This window comes from Rhizopus delemar, genomic scaffold (genome assembly GCF_000149305.1).
Source record: "Rhizopus delemar RA 99-880 supercont3.1 genomic scaffold, whole genome shotgun sequence".
In the NCBI taxonomy this organism is placed as follows: Eukaryota; Fungi; Mucoromycota; class Mucoromycetes; order Mucorales; family Rhizopodaceae; genus Rhizopus; species Rhizopus delemar.
Window position 1 is genome coordinate 3778675 of NW_027137827.1, and position 26034 is coordinate 3804708.

Here is a 26034-nt window from a genome sequence, read left to right on the forward strand (position 1 = left end):
GGGCCATTGGATAAAATCAATCTAATTGCACGTCCATCACTCTAAAGCTTATTTTGTTACTATAAAAATCATATTGCATTATCAAATAGTTGAGACTGATCGTTTTATAAGTGGGCAACATAAGTATGCAATGATTTGTTTTGTAAACGAGAAATTCAATGTTTTGAACGTAATTTTTGTTTACTAACCACCATAGTCCGCCATGTAGCATAAGTCACAATATGAAGGGGTCATTTACTTTGATTAACAAAAGTATTCTACACTAGCTTTAAGAACAATGTACTTTCAAATACAAAAGTAACATTATCCATAAATTGGATGGTGGTCAATGGAATTAAAGACACTGATATATAGTGTTTCTTATTCCATGATTGTCCTTTCGTCTGTTTTGATGGTAATCACTCACTGATTTGGACTAATCATTTTCACCTCCATTTTTATTTTTATGAAGCAAGCTGATCGTTCTTGAACAATATAGGCTTGATTTATTTTTCATATACAGAATTCAATATATACATAATTACACATGAATCAATCCAACGTTATTCGTTTAAACATCATCTTATTTGTATGGCTTTTTTTCCATAACTTCTTTCAGAAATGGATGCTCTAAAGCTTCAGCAGCTGTCGGACGTTTGGAATCAATAAGCTGCAAGCAATTCCTTGTCAGGTCTACTGCTTGAAGATATTCTTCTGTGTCCCATTTCTCAATGGTATCCTTATTAAAATACCTACATAATTTGTCCATATTCATGGGTTCTTCAGGCATATCAGGTATATTTGTTTTAATATTTCGACCTACTCAAAACATTAAAAACAAATACTTCAGTAGACTGTGTAGCCAATCTCACCATAAAATTTAGCAAAGCTATGCACTTGTTTTAAGCCAAAAGTTGACATTAATTCAACTATGCCTGCTGCACTATCCTCAGGGTCAAAATAAGGGTATACATTGGTTAAAAAGCTCAATAAAATAACACCCACAGCCCATATATCCATTGCTACTAATTCATAAATATCTTGTCATCTTTTTAAATAAAGTTATTTACCTGTTGTCTGTCGTAAAGAGTTTAAATAAATTTCAGGTGCTCTGAAAGATCTTGTACCTGAGCGGTCCACTGAAATATATTTCCTAGTAATCGGCTGGTTATTCCTTTATCATCTCTTTTCATTCTTCTTAATTACCTCTTATCATGCATAAAATAGCCTGCTGGGCCATCTTGATGTTTAGTGTAAATGGGATCTACAGCTGCATGCAAATGTCCGGGTTTGTGTACCTCCAAAGTACTTGATCGCTAAAGATACACATATAAGTCTGTGCTTTTTTAATTTATTTGTGCTAAAGACTTACTTGTGCAAGACCAAAGTCGCCTAAGTATCCAGTCTTTGTCTTTCGATTGTAAAGAAAATTACCAGGTTTGACATCACGATGAATGATTCCTTTGTCATGTACATGCTTTAATCCAATGAACAACTCTGATATATAATGCTTTAAGTCCAACAATGTCATAGTAGGATATATATCCTATAGAAAATACAAGAATATTTAATAAAAACAACTTCTAATTTTAAAAGAAAAAACTTACTTCAAAGTGATCAAACTCGATGTATGGGAGAACAAGATATGTGACATCTTCGTTTCTGAATGCAGTAATCATAGGAGTAATACATGGTGCTCCTCTACATGATTTTATGAATAGGTGTTAGTAGTTTCTGAAATAAATACTTTGTTTAAATGTAACCTTAGTTCTGAAAGACACATTATTTCATTTGCCACTCTTTTGGGGGAGCTAATTCCGTAGATTAACTTAATCGCTACACAACGATGATCACCCTCAAATGCGCATTCGAGCTTTTTTTGAAGGGTCCATGGCATGTATTTTTCATAAAGAAGATCCTGTGCTTTGTAGACTTTACTGAATGTTCCTACATCAAAGTTTGTTCTTTAGTCAAGCCATCGAGCATTATATTTAATACACGCTTACCTCTTCCAGCTCTATCAAGCAATGTATAGTAATTCTTTAATTCTGGGAATTGTAGATTGATTGCTTCTATTTCGAGTTGAATGCGATCCATTCTTCCATTTGTAGCTACAGATTCTACATCTGTATTTTCATCACCAGTTTGTAGTCCTTTATGACCATTTGATATATATTCTTCATCATTTCTCGACTCATCTATTGGTTTGTCACTTATCAAATCAGCCTTTTCATCAAAATTATCCATCATCCAGTTTTCAATTTGGTTCAATACTTGCTTTTCATTTTCCGCAGACATTCGATCTTCATCACAGAGTTCATAGTTTTGTAAAACTGATTTGCTGTCGATAGTAACCATGTCCATTTCTTTTGTTTCTTGCTTAAATTTTGAAGAGTTTGAAGGACTTGGTTCATCTACAAATGATACTGGTTCTTCGTCGCTTAAAAATGAATCGCTACCCATAAATGCTGCATCAACATCATATTTATTGAAACTTTGTTTTTCTTGGGTAGGAACATTATCATCAGTAAAAGTTTTATTGTTAATTTTGGACGTGTCTATTGATTGTTCAGGCACATCCTTGTCTTTTTCAATTCTTGGTCTCTTTGCGCTTTTAGGTTCACAGTCTTCGCTTTCCTTTTCATTGTTCAAGCTGATAATTTCATCCTCTTGATGCTTTACTGAAGCACCTTCCGAATTAGCTGAGCAATTATGTTGATCAGCAAGCAATAAAAGCTTTTTGTCGCTATTTTCTGTCGTGTTTCTCTCTGGATTAATATTCCTTTGTTCTTCTACCATTAGAACTTCATTCATTGGATCTTCTACTGTTAGTTTTTCTTCTACCCTTGTATTCTCAACTACAGAACTTTCAATCTTGGACGCTTTTGTCTTTTCTTCTTCTACCACCATTGTTTCAATAGGTGTTTCTTTTACACTGTATGTCCCCACGATTGAGTTTTCAGTCTTTGGATCCTCTGACTTTGATTCCTTTGTTGCCAGCTCTTTTGTTTCCATTTCTTCCACCTTTGGTTCTTCTGTCATTTGTTCTTCTGTCATCTGTTCTTTTGTCATTTGTTCTTCTTCCTTTGTCTGGCTGATTATTTCTTCTTTTGCTTTTGCTCTTTTCGTCTTTTGCTTTTGATTTAAATTCGAACTTTCTAATTCCTTTTTAGTCCTTCTTGTTACGCGCCTTGTTACTGGTTTCATATCTTCTTTTTCAGTAGACGTATCCTTTTGTTCAGATGTCTGCTTGGCCAAAGCCGCAGCCTGTGATCTTGTTCTTCTCATTGGGTACTTTGATTGGTGTTCTGATACCTGAGGTAGCGCTGTCTTTTCTTCTTTTGGCTCTTGATGCTTAAGCGTCAACTTAATAGCAGTATTTTCAGGAGGCTTGTCACTGGTTACTGCAGAGTCTTTGATTGTACGTCTTCCCCGCCGGCGAGTCACCGGTATTGACTTTTCTTCTTTATCTTCTTCAGTTTTAGCATCCACAGGCTCTACATTTTCTTTTTGCTGCTTTACTGTTTTCCTTTTGCGTTGAGACGACTGTTCAATGTCATTTTTTGGCCTAACTGTATTAGCGGGTAAATTTTCAGCCGCCTTCTTTGCTCGCGTTTTACGCGTCGTCACAGACGTGTTTTCTTGTGCTGAAAGTGGTGATGCTGATACTTGATCAGCTACCATAACGCTTTCCACAGCAGGCATACAATCTGCACCTGATGATGCTTTTGCTTTTCTGGTTGTTTTCTTTTTGGTATCATTTGTTTTTGAGATTCGAGCGCGTTTTGGTTTTGGTTCTTCTTCAGTACCTACTGTTGCAGATAACTCTATGTTTTCAGTATCTATCGTCTGCATCATGTTTTTAGCACCTAATTCTGTCGCTAATCTTGGTGATATGTTGTTTTCTTCCTTCAATAATGCTCTTGTTGCTGATGGTATAGAAGCTTCAGCATTCGATGTTACCAGTGATGTGGTATTTTTGATGTTTGCTGTATTGGAAAACTCTGTCATTAGAGCAGGTTTCATGTAGTGTCCCCGAGGAGGAGGCAGGCTTCCTGTATAATGGTGAACTGGATTTTGATGATATGCGTTGGGGGCAAAAAAATGAGGGTCGGCAAACATTGCTGGATAGGGTTGTACTAAATGTGTATTATTGTGGTGCAAATGGTAGTTCTGTGCTGCATATAAATGCTGTGCTGCAGCAATGGGTCCTGGATGCTGAAATGGTGGTAAAAGGTTGGGTTTATGATTGAATATATGTTGGTATACCAGTTGTTGTTGCTTTCCTACCTGATCTGCTCGTGTGGGGGCCGATCGGCTGTTTGTTCTTCTTTGGTGAGTCATGTAGGAGCCATTTGATAAGGATCTAGAAGAACGGTAGGCAGATCCCATTCTCATTGCTGAAATTTGAGTGGTATTAGAAGAATAGTAGTACCTCTTTAAAAAGTTTTCTTTAAATGAATAATGACTTTGAAAACACGCATCAGCAAAGGAATCATATGCCTCTAACAGAGACGTTTCATTCTTTAAGGAAGCAAATAAAAAATCTTTATGTGAGCGCTTTCGCGTAATTATCGGCGGGGAATGCCTTGGAGTGATATTAGTATTTGCTGTAACGACAACTGGAATGCCACGATTGTCCATTGAAGTTTTTTCTATTCTCAAGCAACAATTGAAAATTCCTGTCAAAATTCTTGAAAAACACCATTGAAAACAGTCACTTTAGTGGACTTTGACATTGAAGTGCAGCAGTTAGAATGTTATTATTATAAATAATGATTCCAAGGAACATATCTCCTTGTTTAATCATGGTATATGTCCTTAATTCAATGATGGAGATATTAATAAGTAGTGTAGTACAGTTGTATGTGTAGGCATACAGACAATTGATCTAGTTTTTACTGCTACTGATTGAACCTCCTTTTCAAGCCGATAAATTAAACTCAACAAAATAAAATAGAAAATCTTTTTTATTTCTTATTTTTGTGAAGTAAATAAGTATGGCACCTCACCCAATTCCTCCCAAGCACGCTACTCCTACTGAAGAAGTACAAGAACGTTTTAAAAGAAGATTACAAATGCCGGAAGCTATGGCTCCAAGACCCAGAGCTAGACAGATTCAAGTCTTGACATGGGTACTTTCAGTTTGTAATGTTATCTTGTAGAAGAAGCAATAAGTCTACTAACATTAACGATTGCATTTCAGCTTTAACTAGTTATGTTGTGTTATTTGCAGATTTTGGGCAAGAAAAGCATTGCTTTACTCCTGTAAGTTTGATTTGAATTACTACATTGCTGCTTGTTCCTCAACTGTATAATAGATTCGAAACTGGTTTCAAGAGAAGAAAAATAAATTTTGGACTTTAAGCGAAGAAGAAAAAAGAGATTTGAGAGAGCAAGGCAAGCTGTAAAAAAGGGAATTCACTTATTAGACTTTTTTGTAAATAAATCTTTAAATGCAACATTTGTGGAGATAGACAAGGTTTTCATATGCAGATGAAAAGTGCTCTATTCGCTTTTAAGTGTTGTGATATTTGACACATTTCAAGTATCCTTGAAAGAGAAAACAGTGGTGCCTTTTATTTTTATTGTTGTTGGCAGCCTTTGGCAGTTTTGAGCATAATTCGTGACTTCTTTGCGCTTTTTTTTTAAAGACAGAACCGGGGTTGAATGGAAAAGGGGGGCTGGATTTTTTTTTGACACCTCTCTCTCTCTCTTTTTCTTCATTCATAAAAATGTTTTCTTTGAAGACAGCAGCTAACAAGGTCGTACTTCCTGCTACTCGTGTTGCTTCTCGCAGATGCATCTCCTCTTCTGCTTCTAAGACAGGTAATAAATGGAACAGTTTATGACATTCTGGCATTGTAATTCATCTAATCGATTAGCTTGGATCTCCACTCGTATGGCCCTTGCCTCCGGCAACAAGTTTGTAAAGTTTTTTTTTTTTTTTTTTTTTTTTTTTTTAAAAAAAAACTCGAAAAAGGTTTTAACCCACAATACTGTAGACTGCCAATCTTCTCAAAGAAGCTTATGTTTCTTCCGCTCCTTCTCGCTTGATGTTCTTTGGTATAAAGCGCAGTTGAAATAAAAAAAAATTATTTTAACAATTCTGTTTAGGTCGTCGTACTATGGCTACTGACAGCGGTAAGTTCTCTCGTGGTAAGCCTCACGTCAACATTGGTACCATTGGTCACGTTGATCACGGTAAGACCACCTTGACTGCTGCTATTACCAAGATCATGGCCACTGACGGTGGTGCTCAATTTATGGATTACAACCAAATCGATAAAGCACCTGAGGAAAAGGCTCGTGGTATCACCATTTCCACTGCCCATGTTGAATATGAAACCAAGAACCGTCACTATGCCCATGTTGATTGTCCTGGTCACGCTGATTATATCAAGAACATGATTACTGGTGCTGCTCAGGTAAAGTAATTTATAAAAAGAGGAAAAATATAGTTAACATGTTGATAGATGGATGGTGCTATTATCCTTGTTTCTGCCACTGACGGTCAAATGCCTCAAACTCGTGAACACTTGTTGTTGGCCCGTCAAGTAGGTGTTCAAAGCTTGGTTGTCTTTGTAAACAAGGTCGATCAAGTTGATGATCCTGAAATGCTTGAACTTGTCGAAATGGAAATGCGTGATCTTTTGTCTGAATACGGTTATGATGGTGAAAACACACCCATCATCAAGGGTTCTGCTCTTGCTGCCCTTGAAGGTCGTGATCCCGAGATTGGTGAAGACAGAGTCCGTGAATTGATGGAAGCTGTTGATGCTCACATCCCTACTCCTATCAGAGACTTGGATAAACCCTTCTTGATGCCTATCGAAGATGTCTTCTCCATCTCTGGTCGTGGTACTGTCGCCACCGGTCGTGTTGAACGTGGTGTGATCACCAAGAACAGTGAAGTTGAAATTGTTGGTATGGGACCCACTGTCAAGACCACTTTGACTGGTATTGAAATGTTCCGTAAGGAATTGGACCGTGGTGAAGCCGGTGACAATATGGGTGCTCTCTTGCGTGGTATCAAGCGTGAACAAATCCGTCGTGGTCAAGTACTTTGTGCCCCTGGTACTGTCAAGTCCCACAAGAAGTTCATGGCTCAAATCTATATCTTGACCAAGGAAGAAGGTGGCCGTCACACTCCTTTTGTCAACAACTACCGTCCTCAAATGTTCATTCGTACAACTGATGTCACTGTCAGTCTCACACACCCTGAGGGTACTGAAGACCCTGATGACAAGCTCATCATGCCTGGTGACAATGTAGAAATGCAATGTGAACTTATTCACGATGTTGCTCTTGAAGAAGGTCAACGTTTCACTATTCGTGAAGGTGGTAAGACTGTTGGTACTGGTATCGTCACCAAGGTTCAAGAATAAACTTTTGGAATTTTCTTTGTACATTATACTTCTTTTTCATCTGCATTTCATCCAAAGTAGAGCCAATGAGAGCCTTCTCAGACTCATGTTAATATGGTAGGCACAGTATCAGAGATGGATACAAGGGTTATGTGATTTTTGTAGCGGAAAAGTGACCATCCTGTTTCTGTTAAGCATTTTGCATTAGAATATTTATTCAATGCAAGTAAGCTTACTTTATGGAATATTTCAAAATGTACTGGTCGATATTTACTGTCGATCATAAATTTAAGAGTGTAATCATAAGCGGCATTCATGTTTTTGCATGTTGATCTTATTCACGTTGTATATTGCATATGACATAATTCCTTTTTACAACCATATCCTGTGTTGTGAACTTGAAATATAGCATACAAATCTCTTTCTCGGTCTCTTATGTTCGAATCATTCATTTTGACGTTAGACGCATGTATATACTTCTTCCTCTTTTTGAGACTAAAAGGTTAGTCTAGTAATTGATACAAAAAGAGAAAGAAGGAGAACTTAAAGTATTTCTAAAACATACACATATAAGCATACAAGATAAATCAGTTCAAGCACGGAAAAGATGGTTTTGGCACTAATACAAAGACAACAAAAACAAAACTTTTATTTTTGAGCATGAATATTGCTTGAGCTGTTTCTTTATAAATAAATTCCTCTTAAAATCCTTACCAAATTTATACTTTTTGTTACAGTTTACAGCGCTTAAATTGGGTTGCACCAGGTATTTTTATGAATCAAATTGCTTTTTCATTGCAAACAATGTTAAATGTTTGATAGAGCGTTACTACCATTACTTGATTGCAGAAGCATTCTAGATAATCATTCTCCTCCTCCTCCCCCCTTTTTTTTTAGGAAGGATCATTATAATAAACAAAACAAAAGAATGGATTTGGTATATTTAATAAATTGTAAAAAGACAAAATAGTTTTAGTGAGTAATTTCATCGTACAGCATTTCTATTTTATAAAGTTTTAGCGACTGTACGTTAATAGAATTAAAAAATGCTTACGTTTGAGCTGTTCCTTTGTAAGTTGTTCTTTGTATCTATCAAAGTCAAAGAAACTGTCTGGAATAGGAGGGGCATCAGGCTCATCATCCGAGTCGTGGTACTACAGGTATGAATTAAATAGGATTCATTGTATACATCGCTTATTAATTTACTGGTTCAAGGTATGGGTGTGTTAATGCTTCTTCGACCGTAATACGCTTTACAGGATTAAAAGTTAATAATTTTTCAAGTAAATCAACAGCTACGGAGCACAATCAGCAAAGCAAATCCTTGATATTTAAACGTGTTGCTTACCCATTGGATTTGCATTAGGAAACAATCTTGCAAATGGAATTCTCTTTTTAAAAGGTAAACTACGAATGTAATCTCTAGCCTATACAGATAAGTTAATAAACCATTCTGTATCTTTACACATTTGCTTACTCTTCGACTTTTAATGCCATAGAAATCATCCATAGTGGGTGTACCAAGTATGTCCAAAATCAGTGTCAACTGATGATGATAATCTCTACCAGGAAACAATGGTTTACCACTTAACATCTCAGCCAATATACACCCCACTGACCAAACATCAATCGCCTTTGTGTATTCTTTAAATGTCAACATAATCTCTGGTGCGCGATACCAACGTGTAGCCACATATTCCGTCATGAAACCACTGTTTTCATCAGCTGAATTAGAAGATCTCGCTAATCCTAAATCACAAATCTAATTTGTATGTTTAGTCTTTCTCTCTCTCTCTTTTCTTTCTTTGCTTACTTTTAAATCGCAATTAGCGTTGAGAAGCAAGTTGGAAGGCTTCAAATCTCGGTGAAGGACGTTAGCCGAATGCATTGCTTTTAAGGCTCGGAGGGTTTGGTAAGTAAAATACTGACAGTGGTCGTCGGAGAGGTCTTGAGTACGAATGACACGATGCATATCTGTTTCCATCAATTCTTGAATGAGGTATCTATATGGATATATATAAATATACTGAATGGTTTACATTACTTTAGATCTTACACTTCTGTAAAGTCATCAAGAGACTTTGGCTTCATAATGTCGAGAATAGAGATAATCTAAATACAAAAGTAAATAGAAATGAAAAAGATGTGTACGTGCAATGAACAATATTACATTTTCATGGTTAAAGTATTTCAACAGCTTGATTTCACGAAGTGTTCTTAGGGAAAACATGGCGTGATCAAAGGGCAAGATACGTTTAATGGCTACCATTTGACCTGTTGGTTTATGTACAGCTGAACTATAAAATTATGATTAACAAAAGTATAATAAAATAAAGCACATGTTTATATACCAAACAACACCATAAGCACCTTCACCTACGACATCAACCACTTCATATTGGTCGCCTCCGTTGAATTGGCTTAGACGGCTGACAATCTCTTCTCTTCGTGACATTACAAGAAAAGCACTGGATGAATTTAATTACTGCTGAAATTCAAATAGTATTTGAACTTGATTTTCATTGGACAATTTGTAATTAAAAAGCTAAAGGGATTTTATTTTATACAGCGATTCGAATGTGATCTACGACTACACAAGCTATTTCACTGACAGGCTTCAATGAGCACACGACGTGTCAAGACACCATCATTTCCCAAGTCAAATCAAATGAGACATAAAAGAAGCTTAAAAAAATCCCTTATGGGAGCAAGGGCAACAAAAAAAAAAGGGACAAACTTGTGAATCAATCACTGCTTGGAAAATGGATCTCAAGAAAAAAAAAAAAAGGCATAGGATAAAACAAAAGTTGAGCTCAAGCCTGTTTGCTTGAAAAGAGCACAAGGGTAGTCAGAATACCTTTGTCAACGAAAAAGCGGGCAGCAGCGCGCTGGACAGGACATGTGAGGGCGATGGATAGGACGAATGACACGTTGAACAAAGAGGCTGCATGCAGCGCACTCCTTCTTCTCTTGATCCAAGTCGTCCTAGTCAGGGTTTGGAAAGTTGTTTGGGTCCAGAGAGGATGGGGCGATCATCACATAAGGGGATTTCGAATTTTTTAAACCCTGGATGGAAACGAGAAGAAAGAGCTATCATTCCATCCGCGCGCTGAATGACAGTGTCTTTTGGGATGGGGTCAAGAACGTGTGTAAACGTCGGCTGAGTAGTGAAGAGGGGCATGGTGAGATCCTTGAAGAGGCCGATAAAAAAAAAAGCATGTCATCAGCGATTTTTAAAAAGAAGGTTCCCCTCTCCGGATGGCATCAGGTACCTTTGTAGAAAAGTGGCCTGGGCTAATTCTTTCATTTCTCCTGCGATGGCTGCGGTTGATGAATCATCCGAGGCGCCAAAGACTGTCGTCAAAGCTGTGGTGCTGGTTCAAGAGGCTTTTTCAAACAAAAGAATCTGAAGAGACATAGAGAAAGGAACAAGAGTCAGCAGTAGAATTAGAAACTCTAGACTTTAGAAGATTGTACAGCTGATGCTCACGTAAAAAAACAAGGCTTTATTTAAGAGGGGAGTTTTTGTTCTATTTGCAGTTTGCTTTGAGCCTCATCTGTATCTTTACCACCACCGTCAAGTGTTTTCAGTAATAAGGAATTGAGACCGTTGTATTGTAACGTACTGATCTTGATCAATCTGCTGATATGTTCACATACCATTTTACATTCTGTAATGTTCTAATCATCCAATGAGTTTCACTTTTTTTATATTTTTTTTTGTTTTTTACTGTTAGATTCGCGTAAAATATTTGTAAATCATAAAATGCCTTTGCGATTGATTCCAGCTCAATATTTTCAAAAGACCAATGACTTGTTACATCGACTAAAAAGAATGAGTCATTTGATAAATACAAGTAAACTGCGCTATTGTTGAAAACCTTTGGTGGCAACAATGGCCATTTTGGTGGATAGATATTTCGGTGACATGTGTTCCAAGATCTGGTTCATGAGAACCAAACTATTGGTGTTTGTCATATCAACAAATAAAAGAATGTAATCAACACGATCTAGCGTTCTCTTTGGTAAACTCTCTGCTACATTTCTTTAAATGATTGAGTAATTGTTTATCCGTGTGAGGTTATTGTTATTACAGTGAATAAAAAATGTCTTTTGATTTTAATAATTGAGTTGCTAGTGTACGCTTTCCTGATGCTGGAGGGCCTATTAACTTGAAGATGTAAGAAAGAGAATAGACTAGGTGTATATGAAGCTTACTAATAGTTGAAAAGGTCTGCGGGTATAAGTAGGTCGAAGCATAGAAAAAGATGAAAAGCAAGTGGACTGTTGTTTCAATAGATGGATTAAGCGTTGGCCAGTCCTCCCTACAGACACCCTTGATGTGAATGACGAATGAAATGGATTTAAACCAAAAGCATCATGCCACTGTGCCTAGACTTTATTGTAGGCTTGATACATCTCACCTTTTTAAAAGCGTACTTCAACTCATGACACAAGGATGGATCTTGTCCCCATTTGATTCTGACAGGGGAACACAAAGGATGTGTATGTGCACTGACAGGGATTTGAAAAGAAGAGTTTTTTTTTTTTTTTTTTTTTTTTGGATGGCAAAAGAGAGAGGGGGGGTTTAAAATAGATCAAAGTGCGATATGAACGAGATAGGAAGAACGAGATGTGAAATGAAGAGGATCCAGTAAGAAGACACCAAAAGGCCATGCAAAGAAATCCATTCATTTAAAAAGAGGGTATGGCAGTGATCGAGATGGGACAAGGGTGTGACAGACTGCTGTTATAAAACAGTTGTCGAGGGTTTGAATGTTGCAGTGAAAAAGAAAGGTAGGACGAATTAACCAGGAAAAATGAATCAGGTTGACTGCACGTGTAAAAATGGCATGGCTATTTTATTCTGCAAGAGCATGAATGACATTTATCCTGAGGTTACGCACATGGAGTACAGACAAAGAAATTGAACGAATCAGAATCATTTTATCCACTCACGCTCTCTTTTGATTCGTTTTTTTTGGTTCCTTGTGTACCAAACTAATATCTTGATTGTCTATTTCATTTAAAAACCCTTTTTTTATTCTTCTTCTTTTTCTTTACTCTTTCTTCACCATGACAACCTTACCCACCCACTGCTCTGTCAGTCAAGTGTCTATACCAAACCCAGACGCTGATACAACTCGGCCATCCAGACAAGCTCGTCATTGTCAACAGCCAGTGAAACCCACCGTCGGCATCCTCATCCATCCTACACAAACGAAAAGAACAAGCAGCCGACAGGTCTCATTCTCTCTCGATCCTCCTCTGATTTATGAATACGAACCCGAACACGATCAACCGATGCCAAGCGTCTCCTTCTTTGACGAAGGCTGGCCAGGAAGAGCCAAGAAGGCGATGGATTCCACTGGCTTCATCGACTTCAAGTCAAAGATCGAAGCCAAATTGAGCGCCATCAATCATCCGGGGCTCATGTCCCAACTCGAATCAGATCGATCGGTTCAGCCCAGCCTCTTGTCCAGTCGATACAGAGACAGAAAGAGTCCCTTGGTCGAACCTCTTTCGTTCTGTCCCGAACAGGATGTATCCGACACAGACAGTTCCCTTTCACCCACCATCGATTCACCACTGGTCGCCACACCCTCTGATTCACTGGACACTTGGTTCATTCATCAGCCGGTGAAATAACATGTTCACTTTTTTTTTCACACTTTTGTAAATAGCGCATCTCTTCATATCCTCTTCTTTTAATAAAGTTCAATAAATGACTCTTTCCATCTCTCTTTCTTTCTCTCTCTCTCTCTCTCTCTCTCTTGATCTTATTCCCCCCCCCCTCCCTTTGAGCATCAAAAGAGGAGTTTTTTCATTTACAGATTCAGTGACACTTTATAAAAAAAAAAGAGGGGGGGGGAGGTTGGCTGTAAAAAAAAAGAGGAGAGTACAAAGGATAAGATTAATTTTATTTATAAGAGATCTCCTCTTTTGTTATAATGAAGGGTATATTTATTGGGTGGATAGATGACACCTGAGCTATCGACCGTCTTACATGCCTGGACCATCTCACTCACATCAGACAAAGCTTCATTGGCCACATTCAAAAAATCCTCATTGGCATACTGTCTTTGTGATTCCAGCAGACGATCCATGTCACTCAGACGTTGTCTCAGCGCATCAAAGCGTTGATGGATTTGCTGCTGCTTGATCATCCTGAGCTGTCTTTGATCGGGCTGATCGGGTTGAGGAGGGGGAGGGGGAGGAGGAGGTCGGGTCCGTTGGATGGCTGGCGTGGTCGATTTGGATTGATGATGGTGAGAGATAAAGGGAGGATGGGCATGCTTATGAATCACGGTCACATGAGCCGACTTTTTTGACAAATCAATGATAATCGTCAGTGCGCCAGCGCAATTGTATTTCAGCTGTGCTTTCGGATGCTCTGCCTTTCTTGGTTTGGCGGTATCGATGCGTTGTGAACAATAATATCTCAAGGTGGATAACGTGTCTGGACTCTTGGTGGATTTACGCCTATCTTTTAAACTTTAGGGAATCGTTAGCTTAAGATCTCAATCGTTTCATTCTTTTCTACCTAAAGTTAAACCTTGTTCCCTCCAACACCTTTTCACATATCCCTCTTCCTAACTGAGAAAACCCTGCTGATGATCCCATCCCTTCCATCAAGGGTTGAATGTCCAAATGATACAACTTTCGATCGAAATCCACATGCTTCTTCAACTCTTCCACAAACTCGTCTAGAGAGATCAGGTCCACGTTGACGGCCGAAGAAGAAGAAGAAGTAGAAGAGAGTCTGGGGGTCGCTTTGGATCTGGGTGGTAAGGGTAGTGGAGGTTGGATGATTTGATGCATATGAATTTGTTGTTGTTGCTGATGATGATCATTTCGGTTCGTGTTGTTCACTGGAAATAGATGTGATTTACTGTTGTTCATGTTCATACCAAGCATCATGGATGAAGAAGATGCGTTCAATTGCGGAGAAGGGTGATTGCTGTTGTTGGGTGTTGCCAGATTGGGTGGAGGGGGTAGATTAGCTGGATTGTTACCCCCTAAATTGATTGGCATCTGCGGTAACTGTAAGGACAGTTGGCTGGATGTCTGAGGTGGTGAATTTGCAGACGAACCTGGAAAGAGAGGAGAGGTTTGATTGGGTGTATAAGCAGAGGAAGTAGTCGTCTGCTGCTGCTGCTGTTGATGTTGATGTTGTTGTTGTTGCTGTGAATAAGGTGATATTGGATATCGATTATGCTTTAAATTCTTTTGCTGTTCTTCATATTGTTCATATCTTTCTTTATTGACCATCCTCTTTTGCATCTCTCGTTCACTACACAATCGACATACATTATACTTGAAGTCCTTTTCTTGAAAGAAAGAAATATGTCGAAACGTCTGACAATTGTCACAATATAACGTTTGTGCGTTGCCTCCAGCCCCCGAATGTCGAGAGAGTGCTGCGTTATTACTGCTATTGCTGCTGTTGTTATTTTTAGGATTTGTTTGGGTAGAAAGAGAAGGATTGGGTGAAGGAACAAGCGTCATGACTTGTTGGAATGCTGGAGCGTTCATCATGTGTTGACGAGATAAGGGATTGGATGTAGATGGAATAGTTGAGAAACCATAGGAGGTACGGTGAGGTCCGATTGACATTGCTCCAGTAAATATTCTTTAACAAAAGCAATAAACACTGGTTGATCTATTCACACAGTAAAAAACCAAAAAAAAAAAAAAAAAAAATACGGAAAAAAAATGGTTAGTTTTTTTTATTTTTTTTCCACTAGTGTGACGCAATATAAAAGTGTATCCAATCAACACTGTTTAAATATATTTTTATCATCCTTTGCCTATTCAAGGAGAGAGAAAGAGAAAAGGATTTTTTATGAGATCATCTATTCTGTATGTATTCTCTTGTAAACCAATTTCAATTCACAACTGGGTCTGGATCATTCAAAAAAAAAAAAAAAAAAAAAAAAAAAAAAAATAGTCCATTCGTTTTTAAACGGCTTTTAATGAGAATAGTACACAAAAAAAAATATTTTTTTTTTTCAGAGCATAAAATGTTCATAAAGAAAAAAAGAAAAAGGTATATAGAACATGGGCATAAAAAAAAAATAAAAATTTCCTTAAATTGAGATTGGACCGACCCGAGAGGATTTTTTCCCAGTCATAAAGCATTTGAAGCTATTCCATAATTGACCCACCTTACTGGGTTGTTCATCTTCCTGTACTTTTGTATACGCTTCGTTGGACTTGGTTGGCATCCAACTCGAGATCACACGCACCGAGAATTTTTTGATTTCCGATGCAAACGATTTTCTTGGCTCTGGTGTCTCTGGTTGACTTTCGAGTGTGCTCGAGGTCGGTTCGGTGGTGGGTGTGCCCCAGAGGGCTCGACTGGCGAATTCGGATGCACGCGAATACAGTGATTTTCGGTGGTTGGCTGGTTCGGTCTCGGTGGGTGGAAGAGGACAGGAGAGGACCGAGTCTGATTTTTTATCTTCTGGCTGCTGTTGTCCTCGGGTGAAGAAGTCTCGAAGGGATTGGACAGTGCCCTGTTTGATCTCTAATCTTTCGAGTGGTTGGTATTTCGTCGTGTTCTCTCCTGAGCTCTGGGTGGCGGTCGTGGCTGTCGTGAGTTGAGAGAGAGATTGAAGGGAGAAGAGGGATCGGATGGAACGCACGGTGCCTTGCTGTATTGAGCTCAGGATGGACGAGTGTCGACTGAAGGAGGATTCTGAATCACGATTTAAACTACCTTTTGATTGGATAGAATAAGATCTGTTCACTTGTGGTGCCACTCGAGCAACGTCACGAGGGTCTGCTTCGGCTATGGGCAAGAAATGATCATCGTTATGAAATGGAAATGCCAGTGGTCTTGGACAAGAATAGACAAGATCGGGTGGACGTTGTGAGGCAGTCTGAGTTCTCTTTTTTCTTCTTGGATGTGGTGTCTTTTTTGTTGGTTCGGACGTATTTAGAGTGGAAGTGGTGGTTGAAAAAGAAGTAGTTAAAGTGGGTGATGAAACAGTGGAATAAGTGGGTGAAGAAGAAGAAGAAGAACATTCGCTGTCTGTGTCTACTGCTGATATTTTAGAATCAAGCGAAGGAAGCTTTTTATGAAGTGTATGTTTTGAACCACTTCCAGAACGAATTAAATATTGTTCATGTCTAAAAGAAGATGAATGAAACATCTTTAAATAATAATAATTTACAATAAAAGAAAGAAGAAGAAGAAAGAAAGAAAAAAAGAAAAGAAAAAAGTAACACGAAAAATTTAAAATAAAAAAAAAATCTTTTTTTCTATTGAATTACATGCATATTCACCAATAATTGAATCTCATTTATTAATATTTGAGGTTAGTTTAAACTTGCAGCCATAACCACGTGAGGATTCTTACTCGTATTCTGTCCCTGAAATTGATGTCTACACGTGGAATCTTTTATTCTAAATTTATATTGGATTCAAACACATCAAAGCCCCCCCCCTTCCTCCTTTATTTCTAATCTGCTCACTCACTCTTTATTTGATCAAACATCTATCAATCACGCCTACAAAGATTCATTCTTGGTTCTAAAAGAAACAAGGCAGGTTAGAATCATTTTAAAAAAGACATTTCTCTTTTATAAAACGAGACAAAAGAAGGAGAAAGAGGAGAGAGAAAGAGAGAAAGAGAGAGAGAGAGTCTGTGGCGGTCATTGAAAAAGAAGGTGCAAACAAGACACGATCGTCAAACAATAAAACTTGGTTTTGTTTCAAGCACATTTGTTAATAGCATCGATCTCTGTGCACAGATCAAGCAGTTACACATAGAATGACCCTTTCTTCAATCAATCAGCGATCTCTGATGTGTATCAGCAAGTGCACAGACGGATCATGTTCTTTTACGTTCCTCATCATCCCAAGCCATCTCTCCTTGTTCTTTTTACTCATCCAACCTCTTTTATGCTCTGCAACTGTCATGGCTACTTTTCGACAATGCATGTTGATTGTTTCCCTTTAAAGAGTTTTCTTGCACATTGTTTTATACCAAATTAGTCACCTAGTGGCTTGGGGACATCATCCATCTAGAGCCTCTCTTGATTGCCATTCATTATGAACCAAACTCTCTTCTTTCACAACTTGATCTCTTTCTTGTTTTCATTCGAAACCAAACGTAATTCAAGCATGTTTATCAAAGCCTTTCAAAAGGGGCTGACATGCGTTGTGATCAAGACATCTTTCCAAAGCGAAACAATGCAACTCATTCAAATTGTTGCTCTGTGAGTGTACAGTAGAAAGAGAAAACAGGGCTACATCCACCGATCTCGTTTTGATTTTATCGTCCAGTGGCTCATTCATCTCTAAGCTCTAAAACAGGTTCTTTATCTTCTGCTGATCACATCATCCTCTCTTTGCTTTTGCTCGCCTTCTTTTGACTATTTTAGGGAACACTGGATCATCTCTTTTCTTGTGCAATTGTTTGATCCGATCGGATTCCTTTTCTCTTCTTTCACTGAACATTTCCTGTCCTTTTTGTCAAAAAAAAAAAGCTGTTGAAACCTTGTCCAAGCTATGATTTTTGTCATTTGGAAGAATTCAGACGATAGCCGAGCAAGTGACGATGGTCTTTACCTACTTTTGATCGCTCTAATATTTTCTTTTTTTTTAAGAGTGAAGAATGCACTGTCGATAAATAGCAAGTAAGCTATAAGATAAGCTGGGGTTATTGAAGACGTGTCTTTGGAAGGGAGTAGGTTCAATGGTTGTCTTTTTGACAAAGTGATTGCTACAGATTAAGTAAGGAAAGTATTGATTTCTATAGGACATCCGTACGTGGGAAAGAGGTAACAAGAAGCATCATGGCCAAGGATGATTTCAGTGTAGACTTGATCAAAGAAAAAAGAAGAGTAGGGTGATAAGCATAGTGTGGATGGCAGTTTAAATTTGGTTTTTTCGCCATTTAAATTATTTACTTTTGCACATTCATTTCTTTTAAAGTCTGCTCACTTTTTATTGAGAAAAGACATCATTTAATGTCGTAGACACTTTAAACCACTCTTTCATGATGCTATCCATCGATTGGATCCTATTTTGACCCAAAGAGCCATTGGTTTCACGAAAATCAAATCCATGCAGTAAAAGCGATTACCAGATCAGGCAACTCAAAAGCTGAAATTTAAATAAGATTCGAGGGATTTTCATTCAGTTTATAAAAAAAGTACATGTTCTTTTCATCTGTGGACCTTTGGTAATTGAAAGAGAAAAAGAATCACTTTAAATCATTGTATTGGCATGGACGAAAAGAAAAGAAAAAAAAAAAAAAAAAAAAGGCAATAAACACGAATATGATTTTTAAATGAAGCAATGCGTACAAGCCAATGAAATGTATTTGATTTCGAATACGGTCTTTAAAAGCATTCTAAAACATTCAATTTTATTTTTTATTTTTTTTTCTTTTTTAATTACACAAAATGCCTACTGTTTATATCATCATTTACTCTGTTTATCATCATATTTATACACTTTCAAAGAGTATAAAAAAGGGTTTGGAAGAACAAGGTGTTACGGTCAAACTGTATCAAGTAAGATTTCCCGTCTTTCTTTTTTTTCTGCATGAATTCAACCAACCATTCAAAACGCATAGGTGCCCGAGACTTTAACAGATGAAATCTTGCAAAAGTTACACGCTCCCCCAAAGCCTGATATTCCGGTCATTACGGTGGATGCCCTTACCGAGGCTGATGCATTCATCTTTGGTAGGTGTGTTGTTGGACGGAGGAGCAAGAAAATTGACTTGTGTGTCATTCTTTATTAGGTATTCCAACTCGTTTTGGTACTCTGCCTGCACAAATGAAATCATTTTTGGACGCCACCGGCTCACACTGGGCTACGGGAGCCTTGGCTGGTAAATTTGTGGGAACCTTCTTTTCATCCGCATCTCAACATGGCGGACAAGAAACCACCGCTTTCACTCTCCTGACTTATTTTGCACATCACGGTCTGAACTATGTTCCCTTGGGATTCGCAAACGCTCACTTGTTTGATAACTCGGAAGTGGTCGGTGGCTCAGCCTATGGTGCTGGCACAATAGGTAATAAAAAACAACTGTACGGTTTGTATCTAAACGAGGCATGATAGCCAATGGGGACGGATCACGATTACCCACCGAAAAAGAGTTGGATATTGCTCAAACGCAAGGTGTCAACTTTGCCAATCTTCTCAATGCTTATCATCGAGGTCTCACACCGGACACAAGTGGAACAAAATCGACCCATAAGGAAATCAAAACTTCCGATGCTCCCACTGCCGATGCCGCTCCTCCTGCCCCAGTGGAATCCACAGGTGAGCCTACGGCTGCCACGACGGCCATCACCGATGCTGGTGATCATCAGGCTGAACCCACAGCCGAACGTTCTGCTGAGGCGACGGAAAAGAAGGCAAGTGCCGTCAAGGCCAAGAAAGAGGAAAAGAAATCAAAATGTTTCTGCATGTAGATAACACGCTTAGAAAAATACAATTCAATTTTTTTTTTGTTCTTTTCTTAATTTTATTGTTTACTTACTATTATTTCATAATTAAAAAAAATTATATACATTTCAAACACGATCGTCTAAAGCAATCAGTCATCCATGTTCAAAAAAAAAAAAGAAGGAATCCTTTTCCGGCTTACCTTGAATGCCTGTGACGAGCCTCAGGAAAAAAAAAGTTGAAAAAAGAACGATGATAAAAGCAGACATGGGTTGATTCAAACGTTCTGAAGGACCAAGCATGTCTCAAGAACCCAGCCGTAGACCGAACCGGACCATGGTTACCAGCTTCAGTTTATCACATCAACTTTAGGAGAATGATGCTTGGTCTTGTACTACCCCCCGTTGTTTATCAGTGGCATCAGGGTTCGATCGATTTCATCAAGCGCATGATGCACTCTGTCATCTTGACGAGCCTCATCAAGCGCTTTGCTTTGATTCTCAGTCGATTGCTTGAGAAGGTAACCGCGTCTTCTTTACGCTGACAGTGATCGATAACCTCTTTTGTGATAGAGGGCATCCGATAGATGTCTGTGTGTCCATTGTGCACAAGAGAGTTTTGTATTTATCAATACGAATCGTACAGTTGATTAATTGATTTTCAAGCCCTCCATTGACCAAAAAGGTTTCCATGTCGTCTTTGAACAAGGCTGACGGACAATGATCGATCCATGTGAATACCAGATCTTAAAGTTTTGCTCTTGGAGCAACCGTAGGCTTGATTCAGTGGAAATGCTTGCCAAAAATAAATGATTATGATCCTCTTGTTCATTTGTTAGCATCTCTCTTTTTTTTGGACTGTGTAGAATAAGAACGATGTATATTATTTTTATTTAGTTTAAACTTTTTTTTTTTTAACCTACCAGCGCACAGAGATGTGATTGCCCCAGTACAGAAATGGTTTGTAGAAAAAAGACAAGGATGTCTGATGACAGGATTCACTTTTGTGTAGATATATTTCTATTTGGCTGTCATTAGCTCCCACAAAAATATGTTTGCGGGTCATGAAGGTACGATGAGTTAAGAATGGTAGAAAAAAGGAATAAAGATCAAATCATCCTGAAGGGCGTTTGGACATGCAAGCTTTTTTGAACGAATGATAAAAGAGGAAAAGAGTAAAAGCAGCTTCTGTTTCTCCTTCATGGCTTAATCCTATTTCCGATAGCAACCTAAAGTGAACAATCCAGCTTCTGATAGGAACAAATGTGTATCATAGACCTTGTGCTGTGAACGGATCATGTTAAAAAGAATACGTAGGATCATGATCAAAATCGTTATAATCGCCATGGAATGCACAAGCATCCTTCAAAGGCCAAGTTTTTTTTTTATCAATCACTGGTATCTTACAACCAGTGACCCACAACCTGTATTGTTTTACACGCCATATTGCACCATGCTCAAGACCCGTCCACCTTATCCCAGCCATGAATTCTTCAATCGGTTATGCGGTTCAGCTCGCAGTGCTCTTTACACTTGATCTCCAACCAGGAGCTTTTAACCTCCTTTTGCTTTCTTGATCAAACTCAGGCAAGAAGAGGAGGGGTACGGAAAAGGCAAAATTGCCTATAACGATCGTTAGTTGATTCTATAAACATAATGTAAACAAACTGGTTTTATGCTTATCCACTGCGTTCCATGAAATACAGTTGGATCTTGTGAACATGAATTTAAAGAGCGCATACCTTAGAATGAACTGTAGGTTAGCTATCGGAAATTAGATCTTGTTTACTGCAATCTAGATTTACGGATGGCTGAATTCATAAACACGGAAACTTGAACACAACGTTCAGTTCTCCTTCACGATCACAGTGGGAAAATAAAACTAGAAAGCAGATGGCAAGATGACTTTACTTGTTTCAATAAAGTAAGCGATAGAAAACCTATCAAGTTTTGTATTCCAATTATTTTCAAACTTGGTTGAGCCCCGTTTTTCGAACGATGTCTGGGTCAAGAAGTTTAGAACTGAACATGAAATCCATATTTATTATACGCTATTTCCAGAATATAATGTCACATTCTTTTTGTTTACAAATTTTATAATACAATCCATATCGAAAGGTAACAAAGTAGCACGGCATCTATTCCTAAAACAGTCTATTTTTTTTCTTCTTGTAGATGCCATTCTGTCAAAAAAGAAGAAAGTCTATTTGGGTACACTTGGTTTCCCGCTGTAGGATACGATCCTCGTCAAATGGAGTGACTTTCTTTTGAGTAACACGCCTATATTGTATTTGAATAGATTACATGCCAATTTCCTTTGTGTGCTTTGATTGGTTATTTCATGATTTATTTACTATTCATCCAATTCTAGGGTACACAAGTACACTTGTTTACCTTTTTTGTAAATTGAAGAAAAAAAAAGAGAAATTGTATCATTTGTTAAAGATCTTTATGCTGCAACTTGTTAGATAGTAAGCGCTTATCAAACAATAAGCAAATTGTGCTGTATAGTCAATAGAACATTTCATTTGCTCGCGTCCTTTTTACAACCATTGCATTTTTTTTTTTTTTTCCCTTGGGATAGCAGGTGAGAGATGAAGGATACTATTCCATGTTTACTAGAGTATTCGAATCAAACCCAAGGCTCATTGTAATTTATTTAAGGATTTCTTTAATAACTGACAATGGATAAGGCATTGAACGTACGATTTCTCATGGTTATTAAAAGTGATACATATGTAACGTGAATCATCTAAGCCTTATTTTTTGTTATTGATTGATATTCAAGTCGATATGTTTTGAAACATTCGTTATCAGATTGATTTGAATTCTATTTTTACAGAGTGACTTTATCTTGAAATGAGTTAAACTTTATTAGTAACCACAAGAGAGAAAGAGAGAGAGAGTGGATGTGATTACTTTGTAAGCATTAGAAAGCATCAATAATGCAATTATTTTTAAAGTCACAACCCGAATGCCAAATAATATTTTAGTAATCTTTTGTAATCAAAAACCCCGTCTAACTGAGTTTTATTTTTATTTTTTGGTCAAAGAGACAGACATATAAATAGGAAATCAATGGTTTCTTCTTTTTCTTTTTATTATCAAAACAAAACAAAAAAAGTAAAATGGCTGCTAAAGTTTACATCATCATCTACTCTCTCTACCACCACATCTACACTCTTGCTAAAGAAGTTAAAAAAGGACTTGAAGCTTCTGGTGTTGAAGCCAAGATCTTCCAAGGTAACCAGATTCATGCATAAATTTAAATACCAACCCATCCTGTAGTGCCCGAAACACTCTCTGAGGAAATCTTGACAAAGATGCACGCTCCTCCTAAGCCTGATGTACCTGTCATCACAGTCAATGACTTACAAGAAGCCGATGGTTACTTGTTTGGTATTCCTACCCGTTTCGGTACCATGCCTGCACAAATCAAGGCCTTCTTGGATGCCACTGGTGGTCTCTGGGCTTCTGGTGCCTTGGCTGGTAAGTTCGCCGGTACTTTCTTCTCCACAGCCTCTCAACACGGTGGTCAAGAAACCACGGCTTTCACTACCGTGACCTATCTTGCTCATCACGGTATTGTCTATGTTCCCCTTGGCTTTGCTAACCCTCACTTGTTTGATAACTCGGAAGTGGTCGGTGGTTCAGCCTATGGTGCTGGTACTGTTGCTAATGGTGATGGCAGTAGACAAGTCACCCAAAAAGAACTTGAAATTGCTCAAACTCAAGGCCAAAACTTTGGAAAGATCATTTCTACTTATGTCAAGGGAAAGAATGCTGCTTAAATAATTGTTAATAAACATAATTTTTAACGATAGACCTCTCCATCACCGTACCTTCTTTTTTTTTGCATTTTTTTTGTACTTCTTTGTGCGTCCATGCAACCTAATTTTTGACCAATGATTTTAGTTACAATTGTAGGGATTTGATGTCATATCTTCTTGTTTCAACATCCACATTTCATTTTCCAATCATATCCCTTCTTTTTCCGTTTCCTGTTTTAAATGTGTGCATCAAACGAGTCATGATCTCCATATTAGGAATAAAAAACGCTAGTTTAAATAACATGGCAACTAACAAAAACTACAGTTTGTATCAGGATTATTTGATGTTGGGTGGATTATTAACGAGTCACAACACAACACAAATCAAGTTATAAAAAAATAGAATTCATAGGCCATCATTCATTCTATCTCAAATAACACAAGTCAATCTTTTGTTATTAGAAGATTGACATACAATCATTTGCATATTATCTTGGCGATGAACAAAAATAAAATAAAAGCCAAGCTTTATTGAAATCGTGGCAAAGTCCACAGGATGACGTACTTTATAAAACAAAAAAGTATGATTTGAATAAGAATACGAATTCATAATGCTTTCCAGTATATTTTGCTGTGATCAGTAAAAGTACTCTGCTTCTATTCTCAATTTACCTAATTGAGAGTGGAAGCTCATTATTTTATTCTTTTGAAATAAAAACCCAGATTAAAGCTTTAATTTTAGGAAATGCCAAGAAATCTTCCTTTTATAGTAAAATGGTATCATCAAGTCTCTTTTTAAAAACAATCTATTCGTCCTTCTTTTTTTTTTCTTTTTCTCTTTTCTTTATATTAAACATGCAGTCCTCATTAATAATGGATGATAACGAAACTCATTTATGTAAATGGTCCAATTGTACTCTTCTATTTGATGATCCAGAGCAACTTTATCTTCATTTGACCAATGATCATGTTGGTAGAAAATCAACTGGAAATCTGTGTCTTACTTGTCATTGGGAAAATTGTGATGTGACGGTCATCAAGAGGGATCATATCACAAGTCATCTTAGGGTACATGTACCTTTAAAACCACATAAATGCCAGGTAAGGAAAAAGAAGGGATCATAATAAGCTTGTATTCATTTAAAGCATAGTTTTGTAATAAATCATTCAAACGCCCTCAAGATTTAAAAAAGCATGAAAAGATTCACAGCGACCAGCACATAGCCCAGCTTCGATCTCATCGTCATCATCACTCTTTGACTCCTGTGAGCCAATCGAGTAGAGATAATTCACCCGTCTTGTCAGAAGGAAATTCATCGTCACATCCTATTTCACCACCTCAAAGTATTTATTCTGATGGTAATATATAGAATAGAATAACCAGGGGACTTATCGTCTTACAGTAGAATTACAGAATGAGCACTGGTTTTATTCTCAACAGAAACCAAACTATGGTAATTTCATTCAAGATAATAACCCAATCATCATGTCACAAGCAAATCATCCTGATTATATCCTACAAGACATCTTCTTTCCTATGGAAATGAATAACAAACAAAATGTATACAATCAAGGTAAGAAAGAATAAGAGATGAGACCATGTAATAATATAAAGATAGACATAGCAAACAGACTTGATCAACTTCAACATCTAATTGATTCAGGCGCAATCGATCAATCCAATTTTAATCTCAACATTAACAGCGATCAGCAATTAGAAGACATGAATGCCTGGTTGACTGATCTATCTCACAGTATCGAGCCCTATTACGAACAACCATTACCCAACCCTAATCCACCCATCGTCCCATCCCAGCAAATCTATCCCGAAAACGATCTCTACATTCGCTCACAGCCCATCATTGTATCCGACCAAAACATCCAAGACTTCTCTGGCATGACCACCGGCCAGCGACAGCACTATACTGCTGTTCCCAACATGTCCGCAAACTATTTCTACCCCGAACTCCGAACAACAACCAACTTCACCAGCAGTCCAAAGAATGGAGAGACGACAAAGCAAGAAGTGGACGATTCATTCAAACCGACGTCCATCACATTTGAAGAAAAGAAGAATATGGCTACCCTTGTGAATTCATTCTCGAGTGCCTTGGCAGACAAGCCCGTAAAGAAGGAGGCCGAGAAAGCACCCGAGACGGAGAAGGAGGTCGATCGACTAAAAGAACTGATCGTCAGTGACCTTTCAAAACTTTCATTGAATGAAACCAAGCATTCGCCAATACAACCCTCTGTGCTCTATCCAGCCACTGCAAAAATAAGCAATCGTCGTCAAAAACATGTTCAGTTATTAAAGCAAATGAAAGAATGGATGAATGAAAACTACAGGGCGACAATGACATGTTGAAAAATAATAAGGGACTTCCAAATTTGTAATTAAAAATATTTTGTCAATGAACTTGTTCCCAATTTGTTAGTTTTTTTTTTTTTTTTTTTTTTTTTTTTTTTCCTCTTAAAAACGTATTAAAATTTAAAAGCTGTATATT

General features: G+C 37.7%; 10 protein-coding genes across 10 annotated transcripts; 6 read left to right on the top strand and 4 right to left on the bottom strand.

Moving 5' to 3' along the window:
* Positions 1 to 1041: 1041 nt before the first annotated feature.
* RO3G_01453 (uncharacterized protein) lies at positions 1042 to 4377 on the bottom strand (the record flags this gene model as incomplete). Its single annotated transcript, XM_067656044.1, has 6 exons — positions 1042 to 1132; positions 1186 to 1295; positions 1352 to 1525; positions 1587 to 1680; positions 1809 to 1926; positions 1986 to 4377. 6 exons carry the CDS (start codon positions 4375 to 4377, stop codon positions 1042 to 1044), a joined length of 2979 nt encoding a protein of 992 aa, XP_067512145.1.
* A 602-nt stretch (positions 4378 to 4979) lies between these two features.
* Positions 4980 to 5144, top strand: RO3G_01454 (uncharacterized protein; the record flags this gene model as incomplete). The annotated part of the gene is made up of 1 exon (XM_067656045.1): positions 4980 to 5144. One exon carries the CDS (start codon positions 4980 to 4982, stop codon positions 5142 to 5144), a length of 165 nt encoding a protein of 54 aa, XP_067512146.1.
* Positions 5145 to 5714: 570 nt separating this feature from the next.
* Positions 5715 to 7367, top strand: RO3G_01455 (elongation factor Tu; the record flags this gene model as incomplete). The annotated part of the gene is made up of 5 exons (XM_067656046.1): positions 5715 to 5808; positions 5865 to 5908; positions 5985 to 6045; positions 6097 to 6407; positions 6456 to 7367. 5 exons carry the CDS (start codon positions 5715 to 5717, stop codon positions 7365 to 7367), a joined length of 1422 nt encoding a protein of 473 aa, XP_067512147.1.
* A 951-nt stretch (positions 7368 to 8318) lies between these two features.
* Positions 8319 to 9801, bottom strand: RO3G_01456 (mitogen-activated protein kinase; the record flags this gene model as incomplete). Its single annotated transcript, XM_067656047.1, has 9 exons — positions 8319 to 8347; positions 8401 to 8500; positions 8553 to 8641; positions 8695 to 8773; positions 8824 to 9108; positions 9160 to 9349; positions 9403 to 9458; positions 9517 to 9643; positions 9698 to 9801. The coding sequence occupies 9 exons, from the start codon at positions 9799 to 9801 to the stop codon at positions 8319 to 8321; spliced, it is 1059 nt and encodes a 352-aa protein (XP_067512148.1).
* Positions 9802 to 12422: 2621 nt separating this feature from the next.
* On the top strand, positions 12423 to 12995 carry RO3G_01457 (uncharacterized protein; the record flags this gene model as incomplete). Its single annotated transcript, XM_067656048.1, has 1 exon — positions 12423 to 12995. One exon carries the CDS (start codon positions 12423 to 12425, stop codon positions 12993 to 12995), a length of 573 nt encoding a protein of 190 aa, XP_067512149.1.
* Positions 12996 to 13886: 891 nt separating this feature from the next.
* RO3G_01458 (uncharacterized protein) lies at positions 13887 to 14963 on the bottom strand (the record flags this gene model as incomplete). Its single annotated transcript, XM_067656049.1, has 1 exon — positions 13887 to 14963. The coding sequence occupies one exon, from the start codon at positions 14961 to 14963 to the stop codon at positions 13887 to 13889; it is 1077 nt and encodes a 358-aa protein (XP_067512150.1).
* Positions 14964 to 15436: 473 nt separating this feature from the next.
* RO3G_01459 (uncharacterized protein) lies at positions 15437 to 16504 on the bottom strand (the record flags this gene model as incomplete). The annotated part of the gene is made up of 1 exon (XM_067656050.1): positions 15437 to 16504. One exon carries the CDS (start codon positions 16502 to 16504, stop codon positions 15437 to 15439), a length of 1068 nt encoding a protein of 355 aa, XP_067512151.1.
* A 2260-nt stretch (positions 16505 to 18764) lies between these two features.
* On the top strand, positions 18765 to 19787 carry RO3G_01460 (uncharacterized protein; the record flags this gene model as incomplete). The annotated part of the gene is made up of 4 exons (XM_067656051.1): positions 18765 to 18875; positions 18938 to 19049; positions 19109 to 19384; positions 19432 to 19787. 4 exons carry the CDS (start codon positions 18765 to 18767, stop codon positions 19785 to 19787), a joined length of 855 nt encoding a protein of 284 aa, XP_067512152.1.
* Positions 19788 to 22888: 3101 nt separating this feature from the next.
* Positions 22889 to 23551, top strand: RO3G_01461 (NAD(P)H:quinone oxidoreductase, type IV; the record flags this gene model as incomplete). The annotated part of the gene is made up of 2 exons (XM_067656052.1): positions 22889 to 23003; positions 23049 to 23551. 2 exons carry the CDS (start codon positions 22889 to 22891, stop codon positions 23549 to 23551), a joined length of 618 nt encoding a protein of 205 aa, XP_067512153.1.
* Positions 23552 to 24385: 834 nt separating this feature from the next.
* On the top strand, positions 24386 to 25719 carry RO3G_01462 (uncharacterized protein; the record flags this gene model as incomplete). The annotated part of the gene is made up of 5 exons (XM_067656053.1): positions 24386 to 24631; positions 24682 to 24889; positions 24937 to 25104; positions 25156 to 25655; positions 25714 to 25719. The coding sequence occupies 5 exons, from the start codon at positions 24386 to 24388 to the stop codon at positions 25717 to 25719; spliced, it is 1128 nt and encodes a 375-aa protein (XP_067512154.1).
* Positions 25720 to 26034: the final 315 nt, after the last annotated feature.